General features: G+C 54.3%; 1 protein-coding gene across 3 annotated transcripts; it reads left to right on the top strand.

Annotated features, from left to right (window-relative positions):
• Window positions 1–4,995: 4,995 nt before the first annotated feature.
• MAP2K4 (mitogen-activated protein kinase kinase 4) lies at window positions 4,996–26,395 on the top strand. 3 transcript variants are annotated; one of them, XM_077254630.1, is made up of 13 exons: window positions 4,996–5,149; window positions 10,361–10,393; window positions 13,640–13,733; window positions 13,888–14,001; window positions 15,045–15,219; window positions 15,482–15,601; window positions 15,683–15,802; window positions 16,745–16,796; window positions 17,192–17,319; window positions 21,647–21,724; window positions 25,140–25,288; window positions 25,665–25,710; window positions 25,874–26,131. In XM_077254630.1, the coding sequence occupies exons 4-13, from the start codon at window positions 13,889–13,891 to the stop codon at window positions 25,985–25,987; spliced, it is 1,095 nt and encodes a 364-aa protein (XP_077110745.1). In that variant the 5' UTR covers window positions 4,996–5,149; window positions 10,361–10,393; window positions 13,640–13,733; window position 13,888; the 3' UTR covers window positions 25,988–26,131. The 3 variants fall into 3 exon arrangements, with proteins under 3 accessions (XP_077110745.1, XP_077110744.1, XP_077110746.1); XM_077254629.1 differs by having other exon boundaries at window positions 5,010–5,165; window positions 25,874–26,395; XM_077254631.1 differs by lacking the exon at window positions 10,361–10,393 and having other exon boundaries at window positions 5,054–5,165; window positions 25,874–26,264.
• The last annotated feature ends 1,574 nt before the right edge of the window (window positions 26,396–27,969 follow it).

Raw genomic sequence — 27,969 nt, 5'->3', positions numbered from 1 at the left:
CTGACGGCTTTATATAAGATGTTCTGCAGCAGATCCGGCCTGTATATGACTGACGGCTTTATATAAGAGGTTCTGCAGCAGCTCCGGCCTGTATATGACTGACGGCTTTATATAAGATGTTCTGCAGCAGCTCCGGCCTGTATATGACTGACAACTTTATATAAGAGGCTCTGCGGCAGCTCCGGCCTGTATATGACTGATGGCTTTATATAAGAGGTTCTGCGGCAGCTCCGGCCTGTATATGACTGACGGCTTTCTATAAGAGGTTCTGCGGCAGCTCCGGCCTGTATATGACTGACGGCTTTATATAAGAGGTTCTGCGGCAGATCCGGCCTGTATATGACTGACGGCTTTATATAAGAGGTTCTGCGGCAGCTCCGGCCTGTATATGACTGACGGCTTTATATAAGACGTTCTGCGGCAGATCCGGCCTGTATATGACTGACGGCTTTATATAAGAGGTTCTGCGGCAGCTCCGGCCTGTATATGACTGACAGCTTTATATAAGATGTTCTGCGGCAGCTCCGGCCTGTATATGACTGACAGCTTTATATAAGATGTTCTGCGGCAGATCCGGCCTGTATATGACTGACAGCTTTATATAAGATGTTCTGCGGCAGCTCCGGCCTGTATATGACTGACAGCTTTATATAAGATGTTCTGCGGCAGCTCCGGCCTGTATATGACTGACAGCTTTATATAAGAGGTTCTGCGGCAGCTCCGGCCTGTATATGACTGACAGCTTTATATAAGAGGTTCTGCGGCAGCTCCGGCCTGTATATGACTGACAGCTTTATATAAGAGGCTCTGCGGCAGCTCCGGCCTGTATATGACTGACAGCTTTATATAAGACGTTCTGCGGCAGCTCCGGCCTGTATATGACTGACAGCTTTATATAAGAGGTTCTGCAGCAGCTCCGGCCTGTATATGACTGACAGCTTTATATAAGACGTTCTGCAGCAGCTCCGGCCTGTATATGACTGACAACTTTATATAAGAGGCTCTGCGGCAGCTCCGGCCTGTATATGACTGATGGCTTTATATAAGAGGTTCTGCGGCAGCTCCGGCCTGTATATGACTGACGGCTTTATATAAGAGGTTCTGCGGAAGATCCGGCCTGTATATGACTGACGGCTTTATATAAGAGGTTCTGCGGCAGCTCCGGCCTGTATATGACTGACGGCTTTATATAAGATGTTCTGCGGCAGATCCGGCCTGTATATGACTGACGGCTTTATATAAGATGTTCTGCGGCAGATCCGGCCTGTATATGACTGACGGCTTTATATAAGATGTTCTGCAGCAGATCCGGCCTGTATATGACTGACGGCTTTATATAAGAGGTTCTGCAGCAGCTCCGGCCTGTATATGACTGACGGCTTTATATAAGACGTTCTGCAGCAGCTCCGGCCTGTATATGACTGACAACTTTATATAAGAGGCTCTGCGGCAGCTCCGGCCTGTATATGACTGATGGCTTTATATAAGAGGTTCTGCAGCAGCTCCGGCCTGTATATGACTGACGGCTTTATATAAGACGTTCTGCGGCAGATCCGGCCTGTATATGACTGACGGCTTTATATAAGAGGTTCTGCGGCAGCTCCGGCCTGTATATGACTGACAGCTTTATATAAGATGTTCTGCGGCAGCTCCGGCCTGTATATGACTGACAGCTTTATATAAGATGTTCTGCGGCAGATCCGGCCTGTATATGACTGACGGCTTTATATAAGATGTTCTGCAGCAGATCCGGCCTGTATATGACTGACGGCTTTATATAAGAGGTTCTGCAGCAGCTCCGGCCTGTATATGACTGACGGCTTTATATAAGACATTCTGCAGCAGCTCCGGCCTGTATATGACTGACAACTTTATATAAGAGGCTCTGCGGCAGCTCCGGCCTGTATATGACTGACGGCTTTATATAAGAGGTTCTGCGGCAGCCCCGGCCTGTATATGACTGACGGCTTTATATAAGAGGTTCTGCGGCAGCTCCGGCCTGTATATGACTGACAGCTTTATATAAGACGTTCTGCGGCAGCTCCGGCCTGTATATGACTGACGGCTTTATATAAGAGGTTCTGCGGCAGATCCGGCCTGTATATGACTGACAGCTTTATATAAGAGGCTCTGCGGCAGCTCCGGCCTGTATATGACTGACAGCTTTATATAAGAGGCTCTGCGGCAGCTCCGGCCTGTATATGACTGACGGCTTTATATAAGAGGTTCTGCGGCAGCTCCGGCCTGTATATGACTGACGGCTTTATCTAAGACGTTCTGCGGCAGATCCGGCCTGTATATGACTGACGGCTTTATATAAGAGGCTCTGCGGCAGCTCCGGCCTGTATATGACTGACGGCTTTATATAAGACGTTCTGCAGCAGCTCCGGCCTGTATATGACTGACAACTTTATATAAGAGGCTCTGCGGCAGCTCCGGCCTGTATATGACTGATGGCTTTATATAAGAGGTTCTGCGGCAGCTCCGGCCTGTATATGACTGACGGCTTTATATAAGACGTTCTGCGGCAGATCCGGCCTGTATATGACTGACGGCTTTATATAAGAGGCTCTGCGGCAGCTCCGGCCTGTATATGACTGATGGCTTTATATAAGAGGTTCTGCGGCAGCTCCGGCCTGTATATGACTGACGGCTTTATATAAGACGTTCTGCGGCAGATCCGGCCTGTATATGACTGACGGCTTTATATAAGAGGCTCTGCGGCAGCTCCGGCCTGTATATGACTGACGGCTTTATATAAGACGTTCTGCGGCAGATCCGGCCTGTATATGACTGACGGCTTTATATAAGAGGTTCTGCGGCAGCTCCGGCCTGTATATGACTGACAGCTTTATATAAGATGTTCTGCGGCAGATCCGGCCTGTATATGACTGACAGCTTTATATAAGATGTTCTGCGGCAGCTCCGGCCTGTATATGACTGACAGCTTTATATAAGAGGTTCTGCGGCAGCTCCGGCCTGTATATGACTGACAGCTTTATATAAGAGGTTCTGCGGCAGCTCCGGCCTGTATATGACTGACGGCTTTATATAAGAGGTTCTGCGGCAGCTCCGGCCTGTATATGACTGACGGCTTTATATAAGAGGTTCTGCGGCAGCTCCAGCCTGTATATGACTGACGGCTTTATATAAGACGTTCTGCGGCAGCTCCGGCCTGTATATGACTGACGGCTTTATATAAGAGGTTCTGCGGCAGCTCCGGCCTGTATATGACTGACGGCTTTATATAAGACGTTCTGCGGCAGCTCCGGCCTGTATATGACTGACGGCTTTATATAAGAGGTTCTGCGGCAGCTCCGGCCTGTATATGACTGACGGCTTTATATAAGACGTTCTGCGGCAGATCCGGCCTGTATATGACTGACGGCTTTATATAAGAGGCTCTGCGGCAGCTCCGGCCTGTATATGACTGACGGCTTTATATAAGACGTTCTGCAGCAGCTCCGGCCTGTATATGACTGACAACTTTATATAAGAGGCTCTGCGGCAGCTCCGGCCTGTATATGACTGATGGCTTTATATAAGAGGTTCTGCGGCAGCTCCGGCCTGTATATGACTGACGGCTTTATATAAGACGTTCTGCGGCAGATCCGGCCTGTATATGACTGACGGCTTTATATAAGAGGCTCTGCGGCAGCTCCGGCCTGTATATGACTGATGGCTTTATATAAGAGGCTCTGCGGCAGCTCCGGCCTGTATATGACTGACGGCTTTATATAAGAGGTTCTGCGGCAGCTCCGGCCTGTATATGACTGACGGCTTTATATAAGACGTTCTGCGGCAGATCCGGCCTGTATATGACTGACGGCTTTATATAAGAGGCTCTGCGGCAGCTCCGGCCTGTATATGACTGACGGCTTTATATAAGAGGTTTTGCGGCAGCTCCGGCCTGTATATGACTGACAGCTTTATATAAGAGGTTCTGCGGCAGCTCCGGCCTGTATATGACTGACGGCTTTATATAAGAGGTTCTGCGGCAGCTCCGGCCTGTATATGACTGACGGCTTTATATAAGACGTTCTGCGGCAGATCCGGCCTGTATATGACTGACGGCTTTATATAAGAGGCTCTGCGGCAGCTCCGGCCTGTATATGACTGACGGCTTTATATAAGACGTTCTGCAGCAGATCCGGCCTGTATATGACTGACGGCTTTATATAAGAGGTTCTGCGGCAGCTCCGGCCTGTATATGACTGACGGCTTTATATAAGAGGTTCTGCGGCAGCTCCGGCCTGTATATGACTGACGGCTTTATATAAGAGGTTCTGCGGCAGCTCCGGCCTGTATATGACTGACAGCTTTATATAAGATGTTCTGCGGCAGATCCGGCCTGTATATGACTGACAGCTTTATATAAGATGTTCTGCGGCAGCTCCGGCCTGTATATGACTGACAGCTTTATATAAGAGGTTCTGCGGCAGCTCCGGCCTGTATATGACTGACAGCTTTATATAAGAGGTTCTGCGGCAGCTCCGGCCTGTATATGACTGACGGCTTTATATAAGAGGTTCTGCGGCAGCTCCGGCCTGTATATGACTGACAGCTTTATATAAGAGGTTCTGCGGCAGCTCCGGCCTGTATATGACTGACGGCTTTATATAAGACGTTCTGCAGCAGCTCCGGCCTGTATATGACTGACGGCTTTATATAAGAGGTTCTGCGGCAGCTCCGGCCTGTATATGACTGACGGCTTTATATAAGACGTTCTGCGGCAGCTCCGGCCTGTATATGACTGACGGCTTTATATAAGACGTTCTGCGGCAGCTCCGGCCTGTATATGACTGACGGCTTTATATAAGAGGTTCTGCAGCAGCTCCGGCCTGTATATGACTGACGGCTTTATATAAGAGGCTCTGCAGCAGCTCCGGCCTGTATATGACTGACAGCTTTATATAAGAGGTTCTGCGGCAGCTCCGGCCTGTCCTCCTCCTGGCGGCGGGGGCGTGGTTTCGGGCGCGCAGTGACGTCAGAGTGAGGCATGCTGGGAGGAGGCGGCGCAGTGGGGGTTGCTGCATTGCAGCCTCATCTGGAATCCAATATATTAACAATGGCGACGTCCAATCCGAGCAACAGCGGCGGCGGCAGCGGCGGAGGAGGCGGAGCGGGGCCCGGACAGCAGCACAGCACGGTCAGCAGCATGCAGGGTGAGCGCCGCCGGACTGGGCCCCGTGTGTGTGTGTGTGTGTGTGTGTGTGTGTGTGTGTGTGTGTGTGTGTAGATATATATGTATGTATGTATGTCTACTGTGCCATGTATGTATGTGTGTGTGTGCATATGTATATGTGTGTATGTATGTATATATAGATATATATGTATGTATGTGTACTGTGCCCCATATGTATGTATGTATGTATGTGTACTGTGCCATGTATGTATGTATGTATGTAAATATGTGTGTGTATGTATATATAGATATATATATATGTGTACTGTGCCCCGTATGTATGTATGTATGTGTACTGTGCCCCGTATGTATGTATGTATGTGTACTGTGCCCCGTGTGTATATGTATGTGCTGTGCCCTGTGTGTGTGTATGTATGTGTATTGTGTACGTATGTGTACTGTGCCCCGTATGTATATGTGTGTGTGTGTATGTGTACTGTGCCCCGTGTGTGTGTATATGTGTACTCTGCCCCGTATGTATGTATGTATGTGTACTGTGCCCCGTGTGTGTATGTATGTGTACTATGCCCCGTATGTTTGTATGTACTGTGCCCCTTATGTATGTGTACTGTACCCCCTGTGTGTGCTGTGCCCCCTGTGTACATAATCTCCTGTGTTGTCCTATGCTGCGCTGTGCCCCCTGTGTGTGCGCTGTGCCCCCTGTGTGTGCGCTGTGCCCCCTGTGTGTGCGCTGTGCCCCCTGTGTGTGCGCTGTGCCCCCTGTGTGTGCGCTGTGCCCCCTGTGTGTGCGCTGTGCCCCCTGTGTGTGCGCTGTGCCCCCTGTGTGTGCGCTGTGCCCCCTGTGTGTGCGCTGTGCCCCCTGTGTGTGCGCTGTGCCCCCTGTGTGTGCGCTGTGCCCCCTGTGTGTGCGCTGTGCCCCCTGTGTGTGCGCTGTGCCCCCTGTGTGTGCGCTGTGCCCCCTGTGTGTGCGCTGTGCCCCCTGTGTGTGCGCTGTGCCCCCTGTGTGTGCGCTGTGCCCCCTGTGTGTGCGCTGTGCCCCCTGTGTGTGCGCTGTGCCCCCTGTGTGTGCGCTGTGCCCCCTGTGTGTGCGCTGTGCCCCCTGTGTGTGCGCTGTGCCCCCTGTGTGTGCGCTGTGCCCCCTGTGTGTGCGCTGTGCCCCCTGTGTGTGCGCTGTGCCCCCTGTGTGTGCGCTGTGCCCCCTGTGTGTGCGCTGTGCCCCCTGTGTGTGCGCTGTGCCCCCTGTGTGTGCGCTGTGCCCCCTGTGTGTGCGCTGTGCCCCCTGTGTGTGCGCTGTGCCCCCTGTGTGTGCGCTGTGCCCCCTGTGTGTGCGCTGTGCCCCCTGTGTGTGCGCTGTGCCCCCTGTGTATGTATGTGTATTGTGTACGTATGTGTACTGTGCCCCGTATGTATATGTGTGTGTGTGTGTGTACTGTGCCCCGTATGTATATGTGTGTGTGTGTGTGTGTGTACTGTGCCCCGTATGTATGTGTGTGTGTGTGTGTGTACTGTGCCCCGTATGTATATGTGTGTGTACTGTGCCCCGTATGTATATGTGTGTGTGTACTGTGCCCCGTGTGTACTGTGCCCCGTATGTATGTGTGTGTGCTGTGCCCCGTGTGTCTACTGTGCCCCGTATGTATGTGTGTGTACTGTGCCCCGTATGTATGTATGTGTGTGTGTGTGTGTGTGTGTGTACTGTGCCCCGTATGTATATGTGTGTGTGTGTGTGTGTGTGTGTACTGTGCCCCGTATGTATATGTGTGTGTGTACTGTGCCCCGTGTGTGTACTGTGCCCCGTATGTATGTGTGTGTGCTGTGCCCCGTGTGTCTACTGTGCCCCGTATGTATGTGTGTGTACTGTGCCCCGTATGTATGTATGTGTGTGTGTGTGTGTGTGTGTGTGTGTGTACTGTGCCCCGTATGTGTGTGTGTGTGTGTGTACTGTGCCCCGTATGTATGTGTGTGTGTACTGTGCTCCGTATGTATATATGTGTGTGTGTGTGTGTGTGTACTGTGCCCCGTGTGTGTACTGTGCCCCGTATGTATGTGCTGTGCCCCGTGTGTCTACTGTGCCCCGTATGTATGTGCTGTGCCCCGTGTGTCTACTGTGCCCCGTATGTATGTTTGTGTGTGTATGTATGTATGTATGTGTACTGTGCCCTGTATGTATGTGTACTGTGCCCCGTATGTGTGTACTATGCCCCGTATGTTTGTATGTACTGTGCCCCTTATGTATGTGTACTGTACCCCCTGTGTGTGCTGTGCCCCCTGTGTACATAATCTCCTGTGTTGTCCTATGCTCTGCTGTGCCCCCTGTGTGTGCGCTGTGCCCCCTGTGTGTGCGCTGTGCCCCCTGTGTGTGCGCCGTCCCCCCTCCTGTGTATCCTGTACTAGACGGACGTTCTGCCCCCTGATAGTGACCCCTGTGTTCCCCTAATTCTGAGCCATATATATCCCTTGTGCCCCTCACCCGTATCCATGTGGCCACATCCCCTCTGCCTGACCCCCGCTCTGTGCCCTGCGGACCCTCTGCCTGTTTTCCTGTTGTTCAGCCTCTGATCTCTGCCCATCTGCCGTGCCCCCTGTAATCCGTCTGTGCCATCTTCATCCTCACCCCTCCCACAGATGCAGGGAACTCTGTGCCCTCCTGCCCATCACAGCCTGCAATCGGCACCCCCTCTGGATGTCACTGGCGGATTATGAAGCCCCCTGTAGAGGGGAGCCTGGATCTGTTACCTCCCCCCAACCTGCCCATGTCGACCCCCTGGACTTACAGGGTCAGTGTCTCTGTAATGAGCAGAGCCATCACCCGGCCTCAGGGCAGAGGAGCCCACCTGTGGTGGAGAAGCCTGCTCTGCAGGACTACGGACCCCTGTAACTGCCCCCAGAATAACTCTGTGCTCACATCCTCCTGTCAGAACCCCTCCATGACCAGCAGTGCCCCCCGGGTCATCTCCCCCTGCCAGAATAGTAATATTCTGTCGCTGCGCTGTCCACCCTCCTGCCTTGTGATATCCTAACAGTTGTGTAATGCGGGGGCTTATGTGCCCGTTGCTGCCTGGGCTCCTGTGATCCGGGGGGCTCGTGTGCCCGTCACTGCACGGAGCCTTGTGATCCGGGGGGCTCGTGTGCCCGTCACTGCATGGAGCCTTGTTATCTGGGGGCTCGTGTGCCCGTCACTGCCCGGGGCTTTGTGATCTGGGGGCTCATGTGCCCGTTGCTGCCTGGGCTCCTGTGATCCAGGGGGCTCGTGTGCCCGTCACTGCCCGGGGCCTTGTGATCTGGGGGCTCATGTGCCCGTTGCTGCCTGGGCTCCTGTGATCCAGGGGGCTCGTGTGTCCTTCACTGCCCGGGGCCTTGTGATCTGGGGGCTCATGTGCCCGTTGCTGCCTGGGCTCCTGTGATCCAGGGGGCTCGTGTGCCCGTCACTGCCCGGGGCCTTGTGATCTGGGGGCTCATGTGCCCGTTGCTGCCTGGGCTCCTGTGATCCAGGGGGCTCGTGTGCCCGTCACTGCCCGGGGCCTTGTGATCTGGGGGCTCATGTGCCCGTTGCTGCCTGGGCTCCTGTGATCCAGGGGGCTCGTGTGTCCTTCACTGCCCGTGGCCGTATGATCCGGGGGCTCGTGTACCTGCCGCTGCCTGTGTGATCCGGGGGCTCGTGTACCTGCCGCTGCCTGTGTGATCTGGGGGCTCGTGTGCCCACCGCTGCCCTTGGCTGTGTGAGCCGCTGGCTCGTGTGCCCACTGTTGCCCGGGCTGTGTGGTCCGGGGGGCTTGTGTGGCTGCCTGGGCCTTGTGATTTGGGGACTCATGTACCCGCCGCTGCCCGGGGCTTTTGATCTGGGAGCTCGTGTGCCTGTGTGATCCAGGAGCTCGTGTGCCCGCTGCTACCCATGGCTGTGTGATCCGGGGCTCATGCTCGTGTGATCCGGGAGAGCTCATGTGTCAGCCGTTGCCCAGGGCCATGTGATCCGGGGGGCTCGCGTGCCCGCCGCTGCCCGGGGCTTGTGTGGTTTGGGGGCTTGTGTGCCCGCACCTGCCCGGGGCTTTTTGATCCAGGGTCTTGTGACTCGGGGGCTCGTGTGCCCAACGCTGCCCAGGGCCGTGTAATTCGGGGGCTTGTGTACCCGCTGCTGCCTGGGGCCGTGTCACCCTCTGCCAGCTGTTGCAGGTGCCTGCGCCGGACCTCGGGAGAGCTGCCAAGCTCGCTTCCCTCTGTGTTGCCCCCTGATGGACATGTTGCATTGTGGGTCGTCCCATCTTGTATTTCCACCGATTGGCCTCTTCCTCAATGGGGGATAAGCGTCCTCGGCGGCTCGCTGTCCTGTCAGTAATGGCCGCCTTTAGTTGATGGAGTTTACCTTGTGGAGCTACTGAAAATGATTATAGGGCGCTGTATGGTGGCAGGCGGGTGACCACATGGGTTCTCCATGGACTTCAAAATGGCCGTCTAGGGTTATAACTTCCTGTTTCCAGCTACAGTAGGAAGATTGTGGGCCGCACTGATCAGTTGGGTCACGTAACCTTGGCTGCATTCTTGGGGCTTCTTCTGAAGTGAAAGGGGGTTTGAGTAAAATTTAAAGGGACTTTTCAGCCCCATAGACTTCACTGAATCTGTGAGTGGAAATTCTGGCTCCCTGCGTCTAACACTTATTTTGCTAGAGGAGAGAAAAGTTTCTCAAAAACTGAAGGAATAATCAGGGAGATTCAAGAAATGGTGTCTGTTGCCCATAGCAACCAATAAGGGCTCAGCTTTCATGTTGTATTTTGCTCTGGGGAAATGAAAGCTGTGCTGTGATTGGTTGCTATGGGCAACAGTATGGCTGACTCTCCAGCAAGGCCCAGCTCGCGCCATTTTGTTTTTTTTTGTCAGATTCTCCACAATATTTCCCTCATGTGCCGCAATATGGGTGAATGAAGTGTTAACCCCCTTCCTGCTCCATGACGGATGGGTTACACAGCCGGCACCTGTCTGTAATGGCGGCAGCCGGCCTCAGTCGCTGTTATTGTTCTCCTTTAATCTATTATTGGTCCGTTCGCACGCCCATCGCACTCCTGCAACACCCAAAAAAGAAGAAAATTAAAATGTTCAAGAAATCAAAATAAAAAAAAAAAAAAAAAAATCACGTAATAAATAATAATTAATAATTGTAATTTTGTGCCACCGCTGCTGTTGTTGCCGCTAATGAACAAGACTTTGTGTTTTCTGCTTTAGGCCTTCAGATAAACTTCTGTGACAATGCGCAAAGTAAGACGTGCTGATTTTTCTCATTTTCTGGCCTTGTGGTTCCTGTCGCCTCCATCTTGGTATTGGGAATGTATCCACTGTCGCTCCAACTAACCGCTCTTCAAAGTGAACCCGTCCGTCCGCCTCGCGCCAAATTCCTGGCCTTACGCTTTTATTAATTGTGCTTATTTTTTTTTTTATTCTTTGTATATTAAATATTATCTTAGTTTTTTTTTTGTATTTTTATTTATTTATTTTTTAAATTGGAATAAATATCAAAGTGTATATTTAATAAAATCCACAATTTTTTATTTTTTGGATGTGATGGGTTCACTTTAATGAGATCCTCGCCATAAAAAAAATAAGTAAAATTTCTATTAATCTGGTCCTTTTGTGGCCATTTTGGTGTCACGGCTCCTCTATTGATCGGTGCGATCACTGCTTGAGACGTCTCTGCGCTTTAGCTGTTGAACTACAATGATCAGCATGCTCAGATTCAACAGTTGGAGGGCATTGGGCGGTGTCCGTTTTTTATGGTGAGCCACCATGACATTTTATTTTTTTTGCCAAAGCAGCAATCCTTTATCCTCCTATGTGCGATACACAGAACCGTGCTCCCTGCTGTTGGTCGGGTGCAGCTTTGGCTGTGACTGGAGTAGAGGGTCGGAGAGAAGTAAAATCGGTCACACTAAAGAAGATTCAATAGACGAGTAGAAATCTGTAATGTGGATTGCTGCTTTTCTCATTTATTTTCTCCATTCTTCTCATTGTGATCATCAGACGTGTCATGGGGGGCATTGTAATCACATTGGGGGCTCGTGGCTGCCATCGGGTTGGATTTCTCCTTTATGTGGGCCCAGACTGCCATGTCGACTTCTCCTGTCCATTGCTGAAAGAGGAACACTTCTCCCAAAAATAATGAAAAACCTCCAACCCTCTGTTAGCGATCCCATGCGATGGCCTCAGCGAGGAGTATGCGCCATTTCTCCAGTCCACTAGCGGCCTGTACGGGGTCCGTTATTTAATAGCCGGCACAGATATAAGGGCATTTAGCAGTCGCCCAGGATCAGGGGCGTCATGCCAACGTCCAGGCCATGGTTTAATGTGTGTTTGGGAAAGCGCCATATTAACAGGACCCCAATAATCCAAGAGATGCTGAATCAGTGGGTTAGTGTCAAGATGCCTGCTGGGCTAGGATGGTGCAATGGCTTCGTGTCAGGATCTCCGATGGTCTAGGGCGGTGAAGTTGGTTAGTGTCAGGATCCCTGCTGGTCTAGGATGGTGAAACAGGTTAGTGTCGAAATCCCCGGTGGTATAGTGGGTTAGTGTTGGGATCCACGATGATCTAGTGGGTTAGTGTCAGGATCCCCACTAGTCTAGGATGGTGAAAGGGCTTTGTGTTGAAATCTCCGATGGTCTAGGACAGTGTAGTGGGTTAGTGTCAAGATGCCTGGTGGTCTAGGATGGAGAAATAGGTTAGTGTCGGGACCCCAATGGTCCAGCACAGTGTAGTGGGTTAGTGTTGGGATCCCCGCTGGTCTGGGATGGTGAAATGGCTTTGTGTCAGGATCTCCGATGGTCTAGGCGTAGTGGGTTACTGTCGGAATGCCTGTTGGTCTAGGATGGTGAAGCTGGTTAGTGTCGGGATCCCAGGAGGTGTGGTGGGTTAGTGTCGGGATCCCAGGAGGTGTGGTGGGTTAGTGTCGGGATCCCAGGAGGTGTGGTGGGTTAGTGTCCGGATCCCCGGAGGTGTGGTGGGTTAGTGTCGAAATCCCCGGTGGTATAGTAGGTTAGTGTTGGGATCCACGATGATCTAGTGTGGTGTAGTATGTTAGTGTCGGGATCCCCGCTAGTCTAGCATGGTGAAATGGCTTTGTGTTGAAATCTCCGATGGTCTAGAACAGTGTAGTGGGTTAGTGTCACGATCACTGGCGGTCTAGGCTAGTGAAATGGGTTATTGTCAAGATGCCTGGTGGTCTAGGATGGAGAAACAGGTTAGTGTTGGGATCCCCAATGGTCCAGCACAGTGTAGTGGGTTAGTGTCAGGATACCCGCTGGTCTGGGATGGTGAAATGGCTTTGTGTCAGGATCTCTGATGGTCTAGGCGTACTGGGTTAGTGTCGGAATGCCTGTTGGTCTAGGATTGTGAAGCTGGTTAGTGTCGGGATCTCCAGTGGTGTGGTGGGTTAGTGTCGGGATCCCCGGAGGTGTGGTGGGTTAGTGTCGGGATCCCCGGAGGTGTGGTGGGTTAGTGTCGGGATCCCCGGAGGTGTGGTGGGTTAGTGTCGGGATCCCCGGAGGTGTGGTGGGTTAGTGTCGGGATCTCCGATAGTCTAGGACAGTGTAGTGGGTTAGTGTCAGGATCCCTGGCTGTCTAGGCTGGTGAAATGGGTTATTGTCAAGATGCCTGGGGGTCTAGGGTGGAGAAACAGGTTAGTGTCGGGATCCCCAATGGTCCAGCACAGTGTAGTGGGTTAGTGTCGGGATCCCCGCTGTTCTGGCAGGGTGAAATGGCTTTGTGTCAGGATCTCCGATGGTCTAGGCGTAATGGGTTACTGTCGGAATGCCTGTTGGTCTAGGATGGTGAAGCTGATTAGTGTCGGGATCCCCGGAGGGTGTGATGGGTTAGTGTCGGGATCCCCGGAGGGTGTGGTGGGTTGGTGTCGGGATCCCCGGAGGGTGTGGTGGGTTTGTGTCGGGATCCCCGACGGTACAGGGCGGTGAAGCGGGTTAGTTTTACCGTTTGGGACGCCGGTAGAGCAGTTTTTTTTTTTCTTTCGTGCTTCGTCCCCATCACCCCATTGTGAGTTCTCATCTTCTGCAGCAGCTGCGCATCCCCCCTCCCCCTCAGCTGATCAATAATTCATGCAGCCTGCTGGTAGAGCGGACCTTCATGGGATTATGGCGGGATATTTCCTCTGCTGCTGCCATGACTCACCAGGGAATGTGTCACCGATACAGGAATGACTGACCTGGTGCGTCCAGAGGAGCCGCAGCTCCGGTGCTGCTGTCACTGGCAGGAGCAGAGTACCTGAGCCGGGTCACCCTGCGGCCTGACCGTAATGGGCTGAGTAAGACGTCCATGTCATCTCTGGTCAGTGCGTCGTCGTCTCAGTGTCAGGCTGGGGCATAAAGCCACTTAAACTTCTTGGAAAAAGTCACTTTTTTTTTTTTTCTTTCAATTTTTTATGTATTTTATATTTTTGGGGGTCGGTAATTTATGAGGGGCTCGTTAATATAATATATTTTTTTAAAATCATTCTTTAGGTAAACGCAAAGCACTGAAGCTAAATTTTGCCAACCCGGCCTTCAAATCCACAGCAAAGTTCACACTGAACCCAACAATTCAGCCGGCACATCTGTGAGTATTGTCTGTGGTATCTCCTCCATGGAGGGGTCCCTCACTATTCTGCTCAAGAACACAGATTTGGATCTTGACCTTCTCCCACTTTCCTACACACACCGGCGGCGGCCATTTTTCTGTGACTGATTACTGTTCTGTAATTGTTTTTCAGGATGCAGAAATCTGATGCGATGAGGAACTTCGAGACCACCTACCAAAAGCAGGAAGTGCGTCTGGCGGGGGGAAAGCAGTACAGCTCCAACGAACAAGCGACAAAAAACCGCCTGTAAGTCCCTGGTATCTGACGAGCGCGGCCCCCTGACCGCCGGATGCCCGTTGTGTGTCTACAGTATTCACACCGCCTGTGTGCCGCCCGGTATCGTTACCTCCACGCGGAGGGAGGTCGGCCATGGTCGCGGAGGGACATTGGCCCCCTCCATGATCAGGTTTCCAGCTGAGTCCCAGAATTGCTGTAATCTGATTTATTGCTGATTTATTGCCTCTTCGCTGGCTATTATTCGCAGCAAAGACGCTCCAGGGAGCATTACCCACTAATGACTGCGGACCGCTGACGGGACCTCGCACAGTCGCTCGCGCCTTCAGTATCTTCAGGGTTTTCTTCAGTCACACATTTAATTAAAGGATCTTGTTCTTCTTCTTTTTTTTTTTTTTTTTTTTTTAAAAAGGCCAATTTCATGTCTTCTGTATTTTAATACCTTTTTATTCTGATGAGGTCTTTCAGGATTGTCCGCTGTATACTTGGTAGTTTAAAAACGACAAAAACATATTTATTTTTTTTATTTTTAGTGACTTGATTTTGTTGATTTGTGACCCTTAATCTAGCCTCTTCTTGATGGAGTGGTGGTTGTGTCGGTAGATGTGGGTGTTGGGTCTGGCCTCGCCGGCTCCCGGCCTTGGGTCTGGCCTCGCCGGCTCCCGGCCTTGGGTCTGGCCTCGCCGGCCTTGGGTCTGGCCTCGCCGGCTCCCGGCCTTGGGTCTGGCCTCGCCGGCTCCTGGCCTTGGGTCTGGCCTCGCCGGCCTTGGGTCTGGCCTCGCCAGCTCCCGGCCTTGGGTCTGGCCTCGCCGGCCTTGGGTCTGGCCTCGCCGGCTCCCGGCCTTGGGTCTGGCTGCTGGCATTGATTGGGTCAATTGACATTGGGTTATGTCACTAAAATCAGGAGGAATACTCCTGGTTGCGGCCAGCTACGGGTTTGGGTCTCGGCCAGTGCTGGTATTCGGTCAGGGCCGGGTGTGTGCAGAGGTGCTGCTTAGATGTATTGACTAAGTGTCTCCATTTTTCAAGTTTTTGTTGTTTTTGTTTCTGCACAGAGAGCGATTACGAACACACAGCATCGAATCTTCAGGAAAATTGAAGCTTTCGCCGGAGCAGCATTGGGACTTCACAGCCGAGGACCTGAAGGACCTGGGCGAGATCGGGAGGGGGGCGTATGGCTCCGTGAACAAAATGATTCATAACCCTAGTGGACAGATTATGGCTGTTAAGGTAAGCGAGCGGCCCCTGGTCTAGAGGTCCCCTTTGCCCCTCGGGTCGTCTAGAGGTCCCCTTTGCCCCTCGGGTCGTCTAGAGGTCCCCTTTGCCCCTCGGGTCTTCTAGAGGTCCCCTTTGCCCCTCGGGTCGTCTAGAGCCCCCCCCAACCCCCCCAATATTTTCTGTTTCAAACTTATTATTGACTCAAGAAAACTTTTATTTTTTATTTTTTTGGTGTGCTTTTAATCCTGAATTTTACTTATTTTTTTTAATCTAGCGAATTCGGTCAACGGTGGATGAGAAGGAGCAGAAGCAGCTTCTGATGGACCTGGACGTGGTGATGCGCAGCAGCGACTGTCCGTACATTGTGCAGTTTTATGGGGCGCTGTTCAGAGAGGTGGGGGCAGACAGTGGGACTCTGTAGATTTTCGCCTCTGATTTGTTGTGTTTTATGTATGTTTTTCCTCTTTCCTCGCAGGGAGATTGCTGGATCTGCATGGAGCTCATGGCTACCTCGTTTGACAAGTTTTACAAATATGTATATAGTTCATTAGACGACGTTATTCCAGAGGAGATTTTAGGAAAAATAACTTTAGCTGTGAGTAAAAACTTTAATTTTTTTTTAATATTCCCCCTCCCTCCTGCCAGATTAAGCCTTCAACAGCCTATGAACAGCCCGAACGTCCAGTTCAGACTGAGGAAAGTAGGTTTAAAAACCATTATTAGCACTGCGTTTCGCCGCAGTTCCTGCTCCTTCTCAGGCTGACATATAACTTGTGATGTTTACAGCTGCTTTATACAATGTAGGGTGATTGGCTGACATTGCATGCCTGTGTGTTGGCCCCAGTTTTGGATGATGACCGTTGTTGAACCCTTGGAATCCCTGAAATGAGGGGGCAACTGTTACATAGGACTGCACAATGAGATCAACATAATGGGCTGCGAACGATTGGTTTCCCGATGTCATCGGACGCCCGGCCGGTGGCTTCTTCTATATGGAGTTATGAAATGTTCCCTCTTTCGAGCTCCTAAGGTTCGCTGACGGATGTACAATGTTATGGTGTCTACTAATGACAAGGAATGGAGCAGAGGTCCATGTGCATCACTGGATCCCCCCGGACGAAAAGCAGCTGTAACCATCACATGTTATATGTCAGCCTGAGAAGGAACAGAACTGCTGCGAAACGCGCAGCTAATAACGGTTTTATAAACCTACTTTCCTTGGTCTGGACTGGACGTTCGGGGGCAGCGCTGATGAGACCACCCCATCCAGAAGCCTTTCTTCTGACATTGTGGCCCCTGTGGAGATCCATGGAGAGCAGCCCCTATTGATTCACAGGTTTACACAGGGCTCTGCCTGGAAGCAAAACTCTAAAGGTATACTGACCTCTGTCACTGCTGGGCTTATCCTTTTTATTTTACATGGAAGGAGAAGAGAAAATAAGAGAAGTGCAAAAGATAAAAACTTCCCAGGTCGTTAAGGGGTTAGAGGAGTGTTATTGCTGTTTGTACCCGATATAATGAGTTTCTTCTCTTCCAGACTGTGAAGGCGCTCAACCACTTAAAAGAAAACTTGAAAATAATTCACAGAGGTGAGAAAATTTGGCTATTCCTGAAAATTATCACTGACCCTGAGTTACCTCCTCTATTATACCCCAGAGCTGCACTCACTATTCTGCTGGTGCAGTCACTGTGTACATACATTACATTACTGATCCTGAGTTACATCCTGTATTATACTCCAGAGCTGCACTCACTATTCTGCTGGTGCAGTCATTGTGTACATACATTACTGACCCTGTATTATACTCCAGAGCTGCACTCACTATTCTGCTGGTGCAGTCATTGTGTACATACATTACTGACCCTGTATTATACTCCAGAGCTGCACTCACTATTCTGCTGGTGCAGTCATTGTGTACATACATTACTGACCCTGTATTATACTCCAGAGCTGCACTCACTGTGCCCTTCCATTATATTGCAGATATCAAACCTTCTAATATTCTTCTGGACAGAAATGGAAACATTAAGCTGTGTGACTTTGGGATCAGCGGGCAGCTCGTGGACTCCATCGCCAAGACCAGAGACGCCGGCTGCCGGCCGTACATGGCGGTGAGTGGGGGCCGCTTTCTATTTAATGTCATATATGTGACGTTGTCTGCTCAGTGATGTATTTTCCATCATTCTTCTGTTTTGGATGAAGTGTTAGTGGCCCTTTAAGGCCGGGGGTCTTTGTTTCCCCCGTGCGTCCTCTTCCGGTGTCTCGCAGTTTCCAAGCCAAGTTTGGCATTTTCGGTGCGTCTGATCCCCGGCTCATCTCCACGTCACTCGAAACGTGCTGGGTCATTCCCAGGATGAGGCCGGCTCTGAGAAATGTGGTCGCTCCGAGGCCGGGCTTCCTGGCCAAGTAAAAATAGGGGCTGACGTCTGCAGCTCGCAGGACACTGTTAACCCTTCGCTGGTGAATATAGGTCAACACGAAGTATGTTGTTGTTGTTTTTTATGCCGCTGCACTCCTCACCAGCGTCGTCAGTTTCCCACACTGTCATGAGGTGGTGTCGCTCCGCTCCTCTCCATCGCTGTCCATTTCTTGCGCTGTCCTGAGGTGACGTCGCGCTGCTCCTCGCCAGTGCTGTCCTGAGGTGGCGTCACTCCGCTCCTCCCCAGCGCTGTGAGTTTCCCCGCTCTTCCTTGATGCTTTTAGGGTTATGTAAGTGTAGACATGAGCAGAGCCTGGGAACGAGGCGACGTCACACGGGCACTGGCCCAACGGATGTCATCAGTTGCTCCTCACCAGCGCTGCCCTGACGTGGCGTCGCTTCGCTCCTCCCCAGAGTTGTCCGTTTCCTGTGCTGTCCAGAGATGGTGTCGCCCCGCTCTTCTCCATCGCTGTCAGTTTCCCTCGCTGTCATGAGGTTGCATCGCTCCGCTCCTTCCCAGTGCTGTCCATTTCCCGCGCTGTCCTGAGGTGACGTCGCTCCGCTCCTCCCTAGCACCGTCAGTTTCCCGCACTGTTTTGAGGAAGCATTGCTCCGCTCCTCCCCAGCACTGTCCACGTTTCCCGTGCTGTCCTGAGGTGACGTCGCTCCGCTCCTCTCTCGCGCTGTCAGTTACCCTCGCTATCCTAATGTGGTGTCGCTCCGCACCAGCGCTGTCCTGAGGTGGCGCTTTGTTTCCCGCGCTGTTCTGAGGTGACGTCACTCTGCTCCTCTCCAGCGCAGTCCGTTTCCCGCTCTGTCCTGAGGTGGCGTCGCTCCGCTCCTCCCCAGGGCTGTCCGTTTCCCACGCTGTCCTCAGGTGGCACCACTCCTCCGCTCCTCTCGATCGCTGTCAGTTTCCTTCGCTGTCTTGAGGTGGCATCGCTCAGCTCCTTCCCAGTGCTGTCCATTTTCCGTGCTGTCCTGAGGTGGCGTCGCTCCGCACCAGCGCTGTCCGTTTCCTGTGCTGTCCTCAGGTGGTGTTGCTCCGCTCCTCCTTAGCGCTGTCCGTTTCCCACGCTGTCCTCAAGTGGCGTCGCTCCGCTCCTCCCTAGCGCTGTCCGTTTCCCACGCCGTCCTCAGGTGGCGTCGCTCCGCTCCTCCCTAGCGCTGTCAGTTTCCCTGGCTGTCCTGAGGTGGCGTCGCTCTGCACCAGCGCTGTCAGTTTCCCGCTCTTTCTCGATGCTCTTAGGGTTATCTAAGTGTAGACATGAGCGGAGCCTGGGAACGAGGCGACGTCACACGGGCACCGTCCCAACTGATGTCATCTCCTATTTATAGCCGCTCAGTCTTATAACGAGCCCCCTCCACCGCCCACTCAGGGATTTTCTCAGATGAAACCACTGAGGAATCTGGGTGACGACACGGCCGGCGTGCTTGCCACGGGGAAGGCGCTGAGTCAGACGGGGCTGATGTCACCGGCCGGGGATGGGAATTCCTGTACTTCTGGAATCTGGTTAGGGACGGAGTCGCCTTTCTGAAAAGGAGCCTTATAAGTCAGTGGGGGGCGACCCTGTGGGTTACTGCTGGGGGGCTGACAGGTCCAGTGATTTCTGCCTAAGAAAGGCCATCATGGGTGACTAAGATGGAAGGGAGCCACCAGGTCCCACTGGGAGGAAAAAGGGGGCCCAAAGGATGAAAGGGGGCTGCCGGGGCTCATTGGGGATTGGTGTGTCTTGAGGCTCACAGGGTTTCGGGAGTGTGGGAGAGTTGAAGCCCCCCCCCCCCCCCCCTAGGCCCATGCAGTTACAAGAGGATGGAGGACTCCTGAGGCCCAGTGCTCACTATTGTCTCCATCCATAGATCCTTCTCCCTTGGGGTCCTCTTGCAGTGACAGGAGTAGATCCCGCTCCCGTGGGGTCCTCTGGCAGTGACAGGAGTAGATCCCGCTCCCGTGGGGTCCTCTGGCAGTGACAGATGTAGATGCCGCTCCCGTGGGGTCCTCTGGCAGTGACTGATGTAGATGCCGCTCCCGTGGGGTCCTCTGGCAGTGACAGGAGTAGATCCCGCTCCCGTGGGGTCCTCTGGCAGTGACTGATGTAGATGCCGCTCCCGTGGGGTCCTCTGGCAGTGACGGATGTAGATGCCGCTCCCGTGGGGTCCTCTGGCAGCGACAGATGTAGATGCCGCTCCCGTGGGGTCCTCTGGCAGTGACAGGAGTAGATGCCGCTCCCGTGGGGTCCTCTGGCAGCGACAGATGTAGATGCCGCTCCCGTGGGGTCCTCTGGCAGTGACGGATGTAGATGCCGCTCCCGTGGGGTCCTCTGGCAGTGACAGGAGTAGATGCCGCTCCCGTGGGGTCCTCTGGCAGTGACGGATGTAGATGCCGCTCCCGTGGGGTCCTCTGGCAGTGACAGATGTAGATGCCGCTCCCGTGGGGTCCTCTGGCAGTGACAGATGTAGATGCCGCTCCCGTGGGGTCCTCTGGCAGTGACTGATGTAGATGCCGCTCCCGTGGGGTCCTCTGGCAGTGACAGGAGTAGATCCCGCTCCCGTGGGGTCCTCTGGCAGTGACTGATGTAGATGCCGCTCCCGTGGGGTCCTCTGGCAGTGACAGATGTAGATGCCGCTCCCGTGGGGTCCTCTGGCAGTGACAGGAGTAGATGCCGCTCCCGTGGGGTCCTCTGGCAGTGACAGGAGTAGATGCCGCTCCCGTGGGGTCCTCTGGCAGTGACTGATGTAGATGCCGCTCCCGTGGGGTCCTCTGGCAGTGACAGGAGTAGATGCCGCTCCCGTGGGGTCCTCTGGCAGTGACAGATGTAGATGCCGCTCCCGTGGGGTCCTCTGGCAGTGACAGGAGTAGATGCCGCTCCCGTGGGGTCCTCTGGCAGTGACGGATGTAGATGCCGCTCCCGTGGGGTCCTCTGGCAGTGACAGGAGTAGATGCCGCTCCCGTGGGGTCCTCTGGCAGTGACGGATGTAGATGCCGCTCCCGTGGGGTCCTCTGGCAGTGACGGATGTAGATGCCGCTCCCGTGGGGTCCTCTGGCAGTGACGGATGTAGATGCCGCTCCCGTGGGGTCCTCTGGCAGTGACAGATGTAGATGCCGCTCCCGTGGGGTCCTCTGGCAGTGACGGATGTAGATGCCGCTCCCGTGGGGTCCTCTGGCAGTGACGGATGTAGATGCCGCTCCCGTGGGGTCCTCTGGCAGTGACGGATGTAGATGCCGCTCCCGTGGGGTCCTCTGGCAGTGACGGATGTAGATGCCGCTCCCGTGGGGTCCTCTGGCAGTGACGGGAGTAGATGCCGCTCCCGTGGGGTCCTCTGGCAGTGACGGGAGTAGATGCCGCTCCCGTGGGGTCCTCTGGCAGTGACGGATGTAGATGCCGCTCCCGTGGGGTCCTCTGGCAGTGACGGATGTAGATGCCGCTCCCGTGGGGTCCTCTGGCAGTGACGGATGTAGATGCCGCTCCCGTGGGGTCCTCTGGCAGTGACGGATGTAGATGCCGCTCCCGTGGGGTCCTCTGGCAGTGACAGGAGTAGATGCCGCTCCTGTGGGGTCCTCTGGCAGTGACAGGAGTAGATCCCGCCCCTGTGGGGTCCTCACACTTCCCGCATATTTCTTCTCCCATGGCTTGAGCTGGAGCGCCACCATAGGCCGACGTCATCACTACACTGCGGCGTCTGCAGTGTGTCGGGCGGCCGTTCCGGAGCTTCACGTCATCTCATTGTATATCTTGTGTAGGGGCAACCATGCTGAGGCTTGTAGTTCTACAGTCTTGTAACTTTCTATCAGGCTTTGCATCCAGTCCACACAATGTCCCGCCCGTCTGTCCATAACCCCGTACTTCTCACAGCTGGGGGTTTGTTACACTTGCAGCTTTCACTCCAGACTGATACATTGTGACAGTATTGTCCATGACCGTTAACGATCCGCAGTGGCCCTGACAGAGTTAATATTCTAACATAAGGCGATGACTTCTCCAAAGTTTTTATCAACTTTTTTTTTTCTTTTTTTGTAGCCGGAAAGGATAGACCCGAGTGCGTCCAGGCAGGGGTATGACGTGCGCTCGGACGTGTGGAGCCTCGGGATCACGCTGGTGAGTTGCATCTCATCCTCCTCTGGCTCGGCCAGCAATCAGCGCGTCACGTGCCCCCTCTTCACTGACTCGCCCCCGGTCAGCCCGTCACGTGCCCCTCTCCTCTGGCTCGCCCCCGGTCAGTGCGTCACGTGCCCCCTCTCCTCTAGCTCGGACACCGGTCAGCGCGTCACCTGCCCCCTCTTCTCCTCTGGCTCGCCTCCGGTCAGCACGTCGCATGCCTCCTCTCCTCCTCTGGCTCGGCCACCGGTCAGCGCGTCACGTGCCTCCTCTTGCTTGGACAGCGCGTCACGTGCCCCCTCTCCTCCTCTGGCTCGGCCACCGGTCAGCGCGTCACGTGCCTCCTCTCCTCTGGTTCGGTCAGCGCGTCACGTTCCTCCCCTGGCTCGGCCACCGGTCAGCACGCCACGTGCCCCCTCTCCTCTGGCTCGGTCAGTGCGTCACGTGCCCCCTCTCCTCCTCTGGCTCGGTCAGCGCGTCACATGCCCCCTCTCCTCCTCTGGCTCTGCTACTGGTCAGCGTGTCACATGCCTCCTCTGGCTCGGCTACCGGTCAGCGCGTCATGTGCCCCCGCTTCTCCTCTGGCTCGGCTACTGGTCAGCGTGTCACGTGCCTCCTCTCCTCCTCTGGCTCGCCCCCGGTCAGTGCGTCACGTGCCCCCTCCTCTAGCTCGGCCACTGGTCAGCGCGTCACGTGCCCCCTCTTCTCCTCTGGCTCGCCCCCGGTCAGCACGTCGCATGCCTCCTCTCCTCCTCTGGCTCGGCCACCGGTCAGCGCGTCACGTGCCTCCTCTCCTCCTCTTGCTTGGTCAGCGCGTCACGTGCCCCCTCTCCTCCTCTGGCTCGGCCACCGGTCAGCGCGCCACGTGCCCCCTCTCCTCTGGCTCGGTCAGCGCGTCACGTGCCTCCTCTCCTCTGGCTCGGTCAGCGCGTCACGTGCCTCCTCTCCTCCTCTGGCTCGGCCACCGGTCAGCACGCCACGTGCCCCCTCTCCTCTGGCTCGGTCAGTGCGTCACGTGCCCCCTCTCCTCCTCTGGCTCGGTCAGCGCGTCACATGCCCCCTCTCCTCCTCTGGCTCTGCTACTGGTCAGCGTGTCACATGCCTCCTCTGGCTCGGCTACCGGTCAGCGCGTCACATGCCCCCGATTCTCCTCTGACTCGGCTACTGGTCAGCTTGTCACGTGCCTCCTCTCCTCCTCTGGCTCGGCTACTGGTCAGCGCATCACGTGCCGCCTCCTCTGGCTCTGTCAGAGCGTCACGTGCCCCCTCTCCACCTCTGGCTCGTCCACCGGTCAGTGCGTCACGTGCCTCCTCTCCTCTGGCTCGGCTACTGGTCAGCGTGTCACGTGCCCCCTCTCCTCTTCTGGCTCTGCTACTGGTCAGCGTGTCACGTGCCGCCTCTCCTCCTCTGGCTCACCCCCAGTCAGCGCGTCACGTTCCCCCTCTCCTCCTCTGGCTCACCCCCGGTCAGCGCGTCACGTTCCCCCTCTCCTCCTCTTGCTCGGCTACTGGTCAGCGCGTCACGTGCCCCCTCTCCTCCTCTGGCTCTGCTACTGGTCAGCGTGTCACATGCCTCCTCTGGCTCGGCTACCGGTCAGCGCGTCATGTGCCCCCGCTTCTCCTCTGGCTCGGCTACTGGTCAGCGTGTCACGTGCCTCCTCTCCTCCTCTGGCTCGCCCCCGGTCAGTGCGTCACGTGCCCCCTCCTCTAGCTCGGCCACTGGTCAGCGCGTCACGTGCCCCCTCTTCTCCTCTGGCTCGCCCCCGGTCAGCACGTCGCATGCCTCCTCTCCTCCTCTGGCTCGGCCACCGGTCAGCGCGTCACGTGCCTCCTCTCCTCCTCTTGCTTGGTCAGCGCGTCACGTGCCCCCTCTCCTCCTCTGGCTCGGCCACCGGTCAGCGCGCCACGTGCCCCCTCTCCTCTGGCTCGGTCAGCGCGTCACGTGCCTCCTCTCCTCTGGCTCGGTCAGCGCGTCACGTGCCTCCTCTCCTCCTCTGGCTCGGCCACCGGTCAGCACGCCACGTGCCCCCTCTCCTCTGGCTCGGTCAGTGCGTCACGTGCCCCCTCTCCTCCTCTGGCTCGGTCAGCGCGTCACATGCCCCCTCTCCTCCTCTGGCTCTGCTACTGGTCAGCGTGTCACATGCCTCCTCTGGCTCGGCTACCGGTCAGCGCGTCACATGCCCCCGATTCTCCTCTGACTCGGCTACTGGTCAGCTTGTCACGTGCCTCCTCTCCTCCTCTGGCTCGGCTACTGGTCAGCGCATCACGTGCCGCCTCCTCTGGCTCTGTCAGAGCGTCACGTGCCCCCTCTCCACCTCTGGCTCGTCCACCGGTCAGTGCGTCACGTGCCTCCTCTCCTCTGGCTCGGCTACTGGTCAGCGTGTCACGTGCCCCCTCTCCTCTTCTGGCTCTGCTACTGGTCAGCGTGTCACGTGCCGCCTCTCCTCCTCTGGCTCACCCCCAGTCAGCGCGTCACGTTCCCCCTCTCCTCCTCTGGCTCACCCCCGGTCAGCGCGTCACGTTCCCCCTCTCCTCCTCTTGCTCGGCTACTGGTCAGCGCGTCACGTGCCCCCTCTCCTCCTCTGGCTCGGCTACCGGTCAGCGCGTCATGTGCCTCCTCTCCTCCTCTGGCTCGGCTACTGGTCAGCGCGTCACGTGCCCCCTCCTCCTCTGGCTCGCCCCTGGTCAGCGTGTCACATGCCTCCTCTCCTCCTCTGGCTCGCCCCTGGTCAGCTTGTCAGGTGCCTCCTCTCCTCCTCTGGCTCGGCTACCGGTCAGCGCGTCACGTGCCTCCTCTCCTCTGGCTCGGTCAGCGCGTCACGTGCCCCCTCTCCTCCTCTGGCTCGCCCCCGGTCAGCGCGTCACTTGCCCCCTCTTCTCCTCTGGCTCGCCCCAAGTAAGCGCGTCACGTGCCCCCTCTCCTCCTCTGGCTCGCCCCCGGTCAGCGCGTCACTTGCCCCCTCTTCTCCTCTGGCTCGCCCCCGGTCAGCGCGTCACTTGCCCCCTCTTCTCCTCTGGCTCGCCCCCAGTCAGCGCGTCACTTGCCCCCTCTTCTCCTCTGGCTCGCCCCTAGTAAGCGCGTCACGTGCCCCCTCTCCTCTGGCTCGGTCAGCGCGTCACGTGCCCCCTCTCCTCCTCTGGCTCGGTCAGCGCGTCACGTGCCCCTTCTCCTCCTCTGGCTCGCCCCTGGTCAGCGCGTCACTTGCCCCCTCTTCTCCTCTGGCTCGCCCCTGGTCAGCGCGTCACGTGCCCCCTCTCTTCTGGCTCGCCCCTGGTCATCACATCACTTGCCCCCTCTTCTCCTCTGGTTCGCCCCTGGTCAGCGCATCACGTGCCTCCTCTCCTCCTCTGGCTCAGTCAGCGCGTCGTATACCCCCGCCACCTCCCGGCATCATCGACCCCCTCCATTTCCGCAGTATGAATTGGCCACCGGAAGCTTCCCCTACCCCAAGTGGAACAGCGTATTTGACCAATTGACGCAGGTGGTGAAGGGAGACCCCCCGCAGCTCTGCAACTCTGACGAGAGGGAGTTCTCCCCCAGTTTTATCAACTTCGTCAACCTGTGGTAAGTGTCGAGAAGCTTTTACTCCACAGCCTTAAAGCGACGGAACATCTGATCTTTCCTCCTGGTGAGGAAAGAAGGAAATATCGGACTTTTCATCTTGGTTTCATAACCCTTTCCTGGCCTCTGCAAATCATTGAGAAGGAATGGCGGTGGCGCCATCTGGAGGCACAGGCGGTGTACTGTGCATGGGACTCCTCTGCCATCTGCTGGCCAGCTGGTGTACTACAGAGAATAGAAGTTGAGCTGTTGCTGCCATCTACTGGTGAAAAATAGAAACGGAGAACTTTCCTGGAGATTTGCACTCATTAACCCTTTCTTGTGTTTCCGTTCTTTTAATTATTTACATATCTAACTTTTTTTTCCCCCTTTTTGGCAGCCTTACAAAGGACGAATCTAAAAGGCCAAAGTACAGAGAACTTCTGGTGAGTAAGGCCGTAAAAATCCTCCAAAAATTGGACCTTAACTCTTTAAGACATAATTGTTTTGGGTTTTTTTTGTTTTTTTTGGGAGGGGGGGTGGCGTATTGGAGAATCTGCGTCTTTTTGCTGTTCCTATAGAATGTGGACTTCCCTTCTGTCCCCACAGAAACACCCTTTCATCGTGATGTACGAGGAGCGATACGTGGACGTCGCCACTTACGTCATCAAAATCCTGGATCAGATGCCGGCCACTCCCAGTTCCCCGATGTATGTCGATTGACCTTGCTACCACCCAAACTCTAGAAAATGGCGACAAAAAAAAAATATTAAAAAAAAGGCTGGGAGCGAACCATATGCAGATAGAGATGTCACTGCACGACTAGTCGTGACTTTATCCTCTCTCGCTCCGGCACCTCGTGCAATAAGATCCGTGTTTTGTTTCCTCTCTTTCCATTGTGTCCGTACGCTAAAGTCACATGTAAATCGCATCCCGTTAATCCGCTGGTCGCATCGGGGGCTGAAACGCGTCGTCTTTCTGCCCCGACCAGTGAGACTGGAACAAAAAAACCATCTCCGCTGCTGCCCAAACTCAAGGAGGCGTCAATGAGGGGTCACCCCGGAGGAGTCGCGAGAACAAGACCTGGCGTCATCGCCCTCTCCCCGCTCTCCCAGAGGTGGCGGTCAAGGCAAAGAATATGAATTATATAGAAATATATATATATTTTTTATTATTTTTAAATAAAAAAACAAAAAAAAATGTTCTTCACAAAGTGCAATAGGTTAACCGATTCTCCGCCAGGCGGTACCGCGATGGGGTCCGCTCTGGACTCACTTTCTTTTTTTCTTTTTTTTTTTTGCCCCTGGAGTTTAATGAATTAAATCCTATTCTGCGAATTATAAGTATTTTATGTTGTTGCGAGTGTCGGTTGAATTTTATTTTTCCCTTTTTTTTTTTTTTTTTTTTCGTTTCTTTTTTTAAAGAACCATAAAAAAAATCTCTACCAAAACACACAAAAAACCATGATGTTGCATTGAAGAAATCTAACATTAAATATTAAGAGATGGATTATAACGCTTTGTGGAAGTGACTTTTCCTTACTCTGTTGGAAAAATTGTGTTTTATTTATTTGTTTTTAGCTTTTTTTTTTTTTTTTCTTTTCTACATCTTGCAGAAAAAAAAAAAAACTTTTAGTACAAACAGAAAAAGCTAAAATTAAACCTCAGGAGGAAGTAGTGCCGCCTCCTCGTATGGAGTGGGGAGGGCCTCCGGGGCACCTCAGAATTGGGGATGGCATACAACATGTTTGATTGGCCATCACCATTACTGACAACTTCTGGGGTATTTGTCAGTGACTGCATTTGTCAGCGTTGGAGCACTATCTCTGGGACCTGTCAGCATTGGGGCACCGCATCCAGGGTGTTTGATCCTTATAGGTGGCCTCTAAAAACCGTCAGTGTTGGGGCATCACCTCCAGGGTGTTTGATTGTTAGGGGTGGCCTCTAGAACCAGTCAGCGTTGGGGCACCACCTCTTGAGTGATCGTTAGGGGTGGCCTCTAGGACCCGTCAGCATTGGGGCACTGCCTTCGGGGCATTTGATCGTTAGGGGTGGCTTATGGGACCCATCAGCATTGGTTCACTGCCTCCAGGGTGTTTGATCGTTAGGGGTGACCTCTAGGACCCATCAGCATTGGGGCACCGCCTTCGGGGCGTTAGATCTTTGGGGGCATTTGATCTTTTGGTGACAGCCTCTAGGACCCATCAGCATTAGGACACTGCCTTCGGGTAGGGTTGAGCGACCTTGACTCTTTTAGGGTCGAGTCATGTTTTGCGAAACCCGACTGTTGGAAAAGTCGAGTCGGGCGAAATCGGCCGATTACTGCGCAAAGTCGAGGATCGGCCGGAACACGAAACCCTATGCACTTTAGTGGGGATATTTTTTTTTTTTTGTCTCCCTCTCCCTCTCCCTCTCCCTCTCCCTCTCTCTCTCTCTCTCCCTCTCCCTCTCCTCCGTCCCAGCACTGAAAATTTCTTTTTACACATTCCAAATCGCTACTGCGCACAAGCGAAAAAAAAGATGATGGGCGTACACGCCCTAACCCCTATGTCATCACTGTGCCCACGCTCCTTCATTGGCCGAAAAAATGGCGCTAAACGCGTCATACGAAACGCGACTTTGGCGCCAAGATCGCGTACCGCATGGCCGACCCCACACAGGGATCGGGTCGGGTTTCATGAGACGCCGACTTTACCAAAAGTCGGC

The sequence above is a fragment of the Ranitomeya variabilis genome, chromosome 4, assembly GCF_051348905.1.
Source record: "Ranitomeya variabilis isolate aRanVar5 chromosome 4, aRanVar5.hap1, whole genome shotgun sequence".
Classification (NCBI taxonomy): domain Eukaryota; kingdom Metazoa; phylum Chordata; class Amphibia; order Anura; family Dendrobatidae; genus Ranitomeya; species Ranitomeya variabilis.
This window is presented reverse-complemented; position numbering and strand designations above follow the sequence as displayed.

Coding starts and splice junctions, on each gene's coding strand:
- MAP2K4 (XM_077254629.1), top strand. CDS start 5,069: ATGGCGACGTCCAATCCGAGCAACAGCGGCGGCGGCAGCGGCGGAGGA. Junction 15,602..15,682: donor ATGGGGCGCTGTTCAGAGAG/GTGGGGGCAGAC, acceptor CTTTCCTCGCAG/GGAGATTGCTGGATCTGCAT. Junction 25,289..25,664: donor ATCAACTTCGTCAACCTGTG/GTAAGTGTCGAG, acceptor CCTTTTTGGCAG/CCTTACAAAGGACGAATCTA.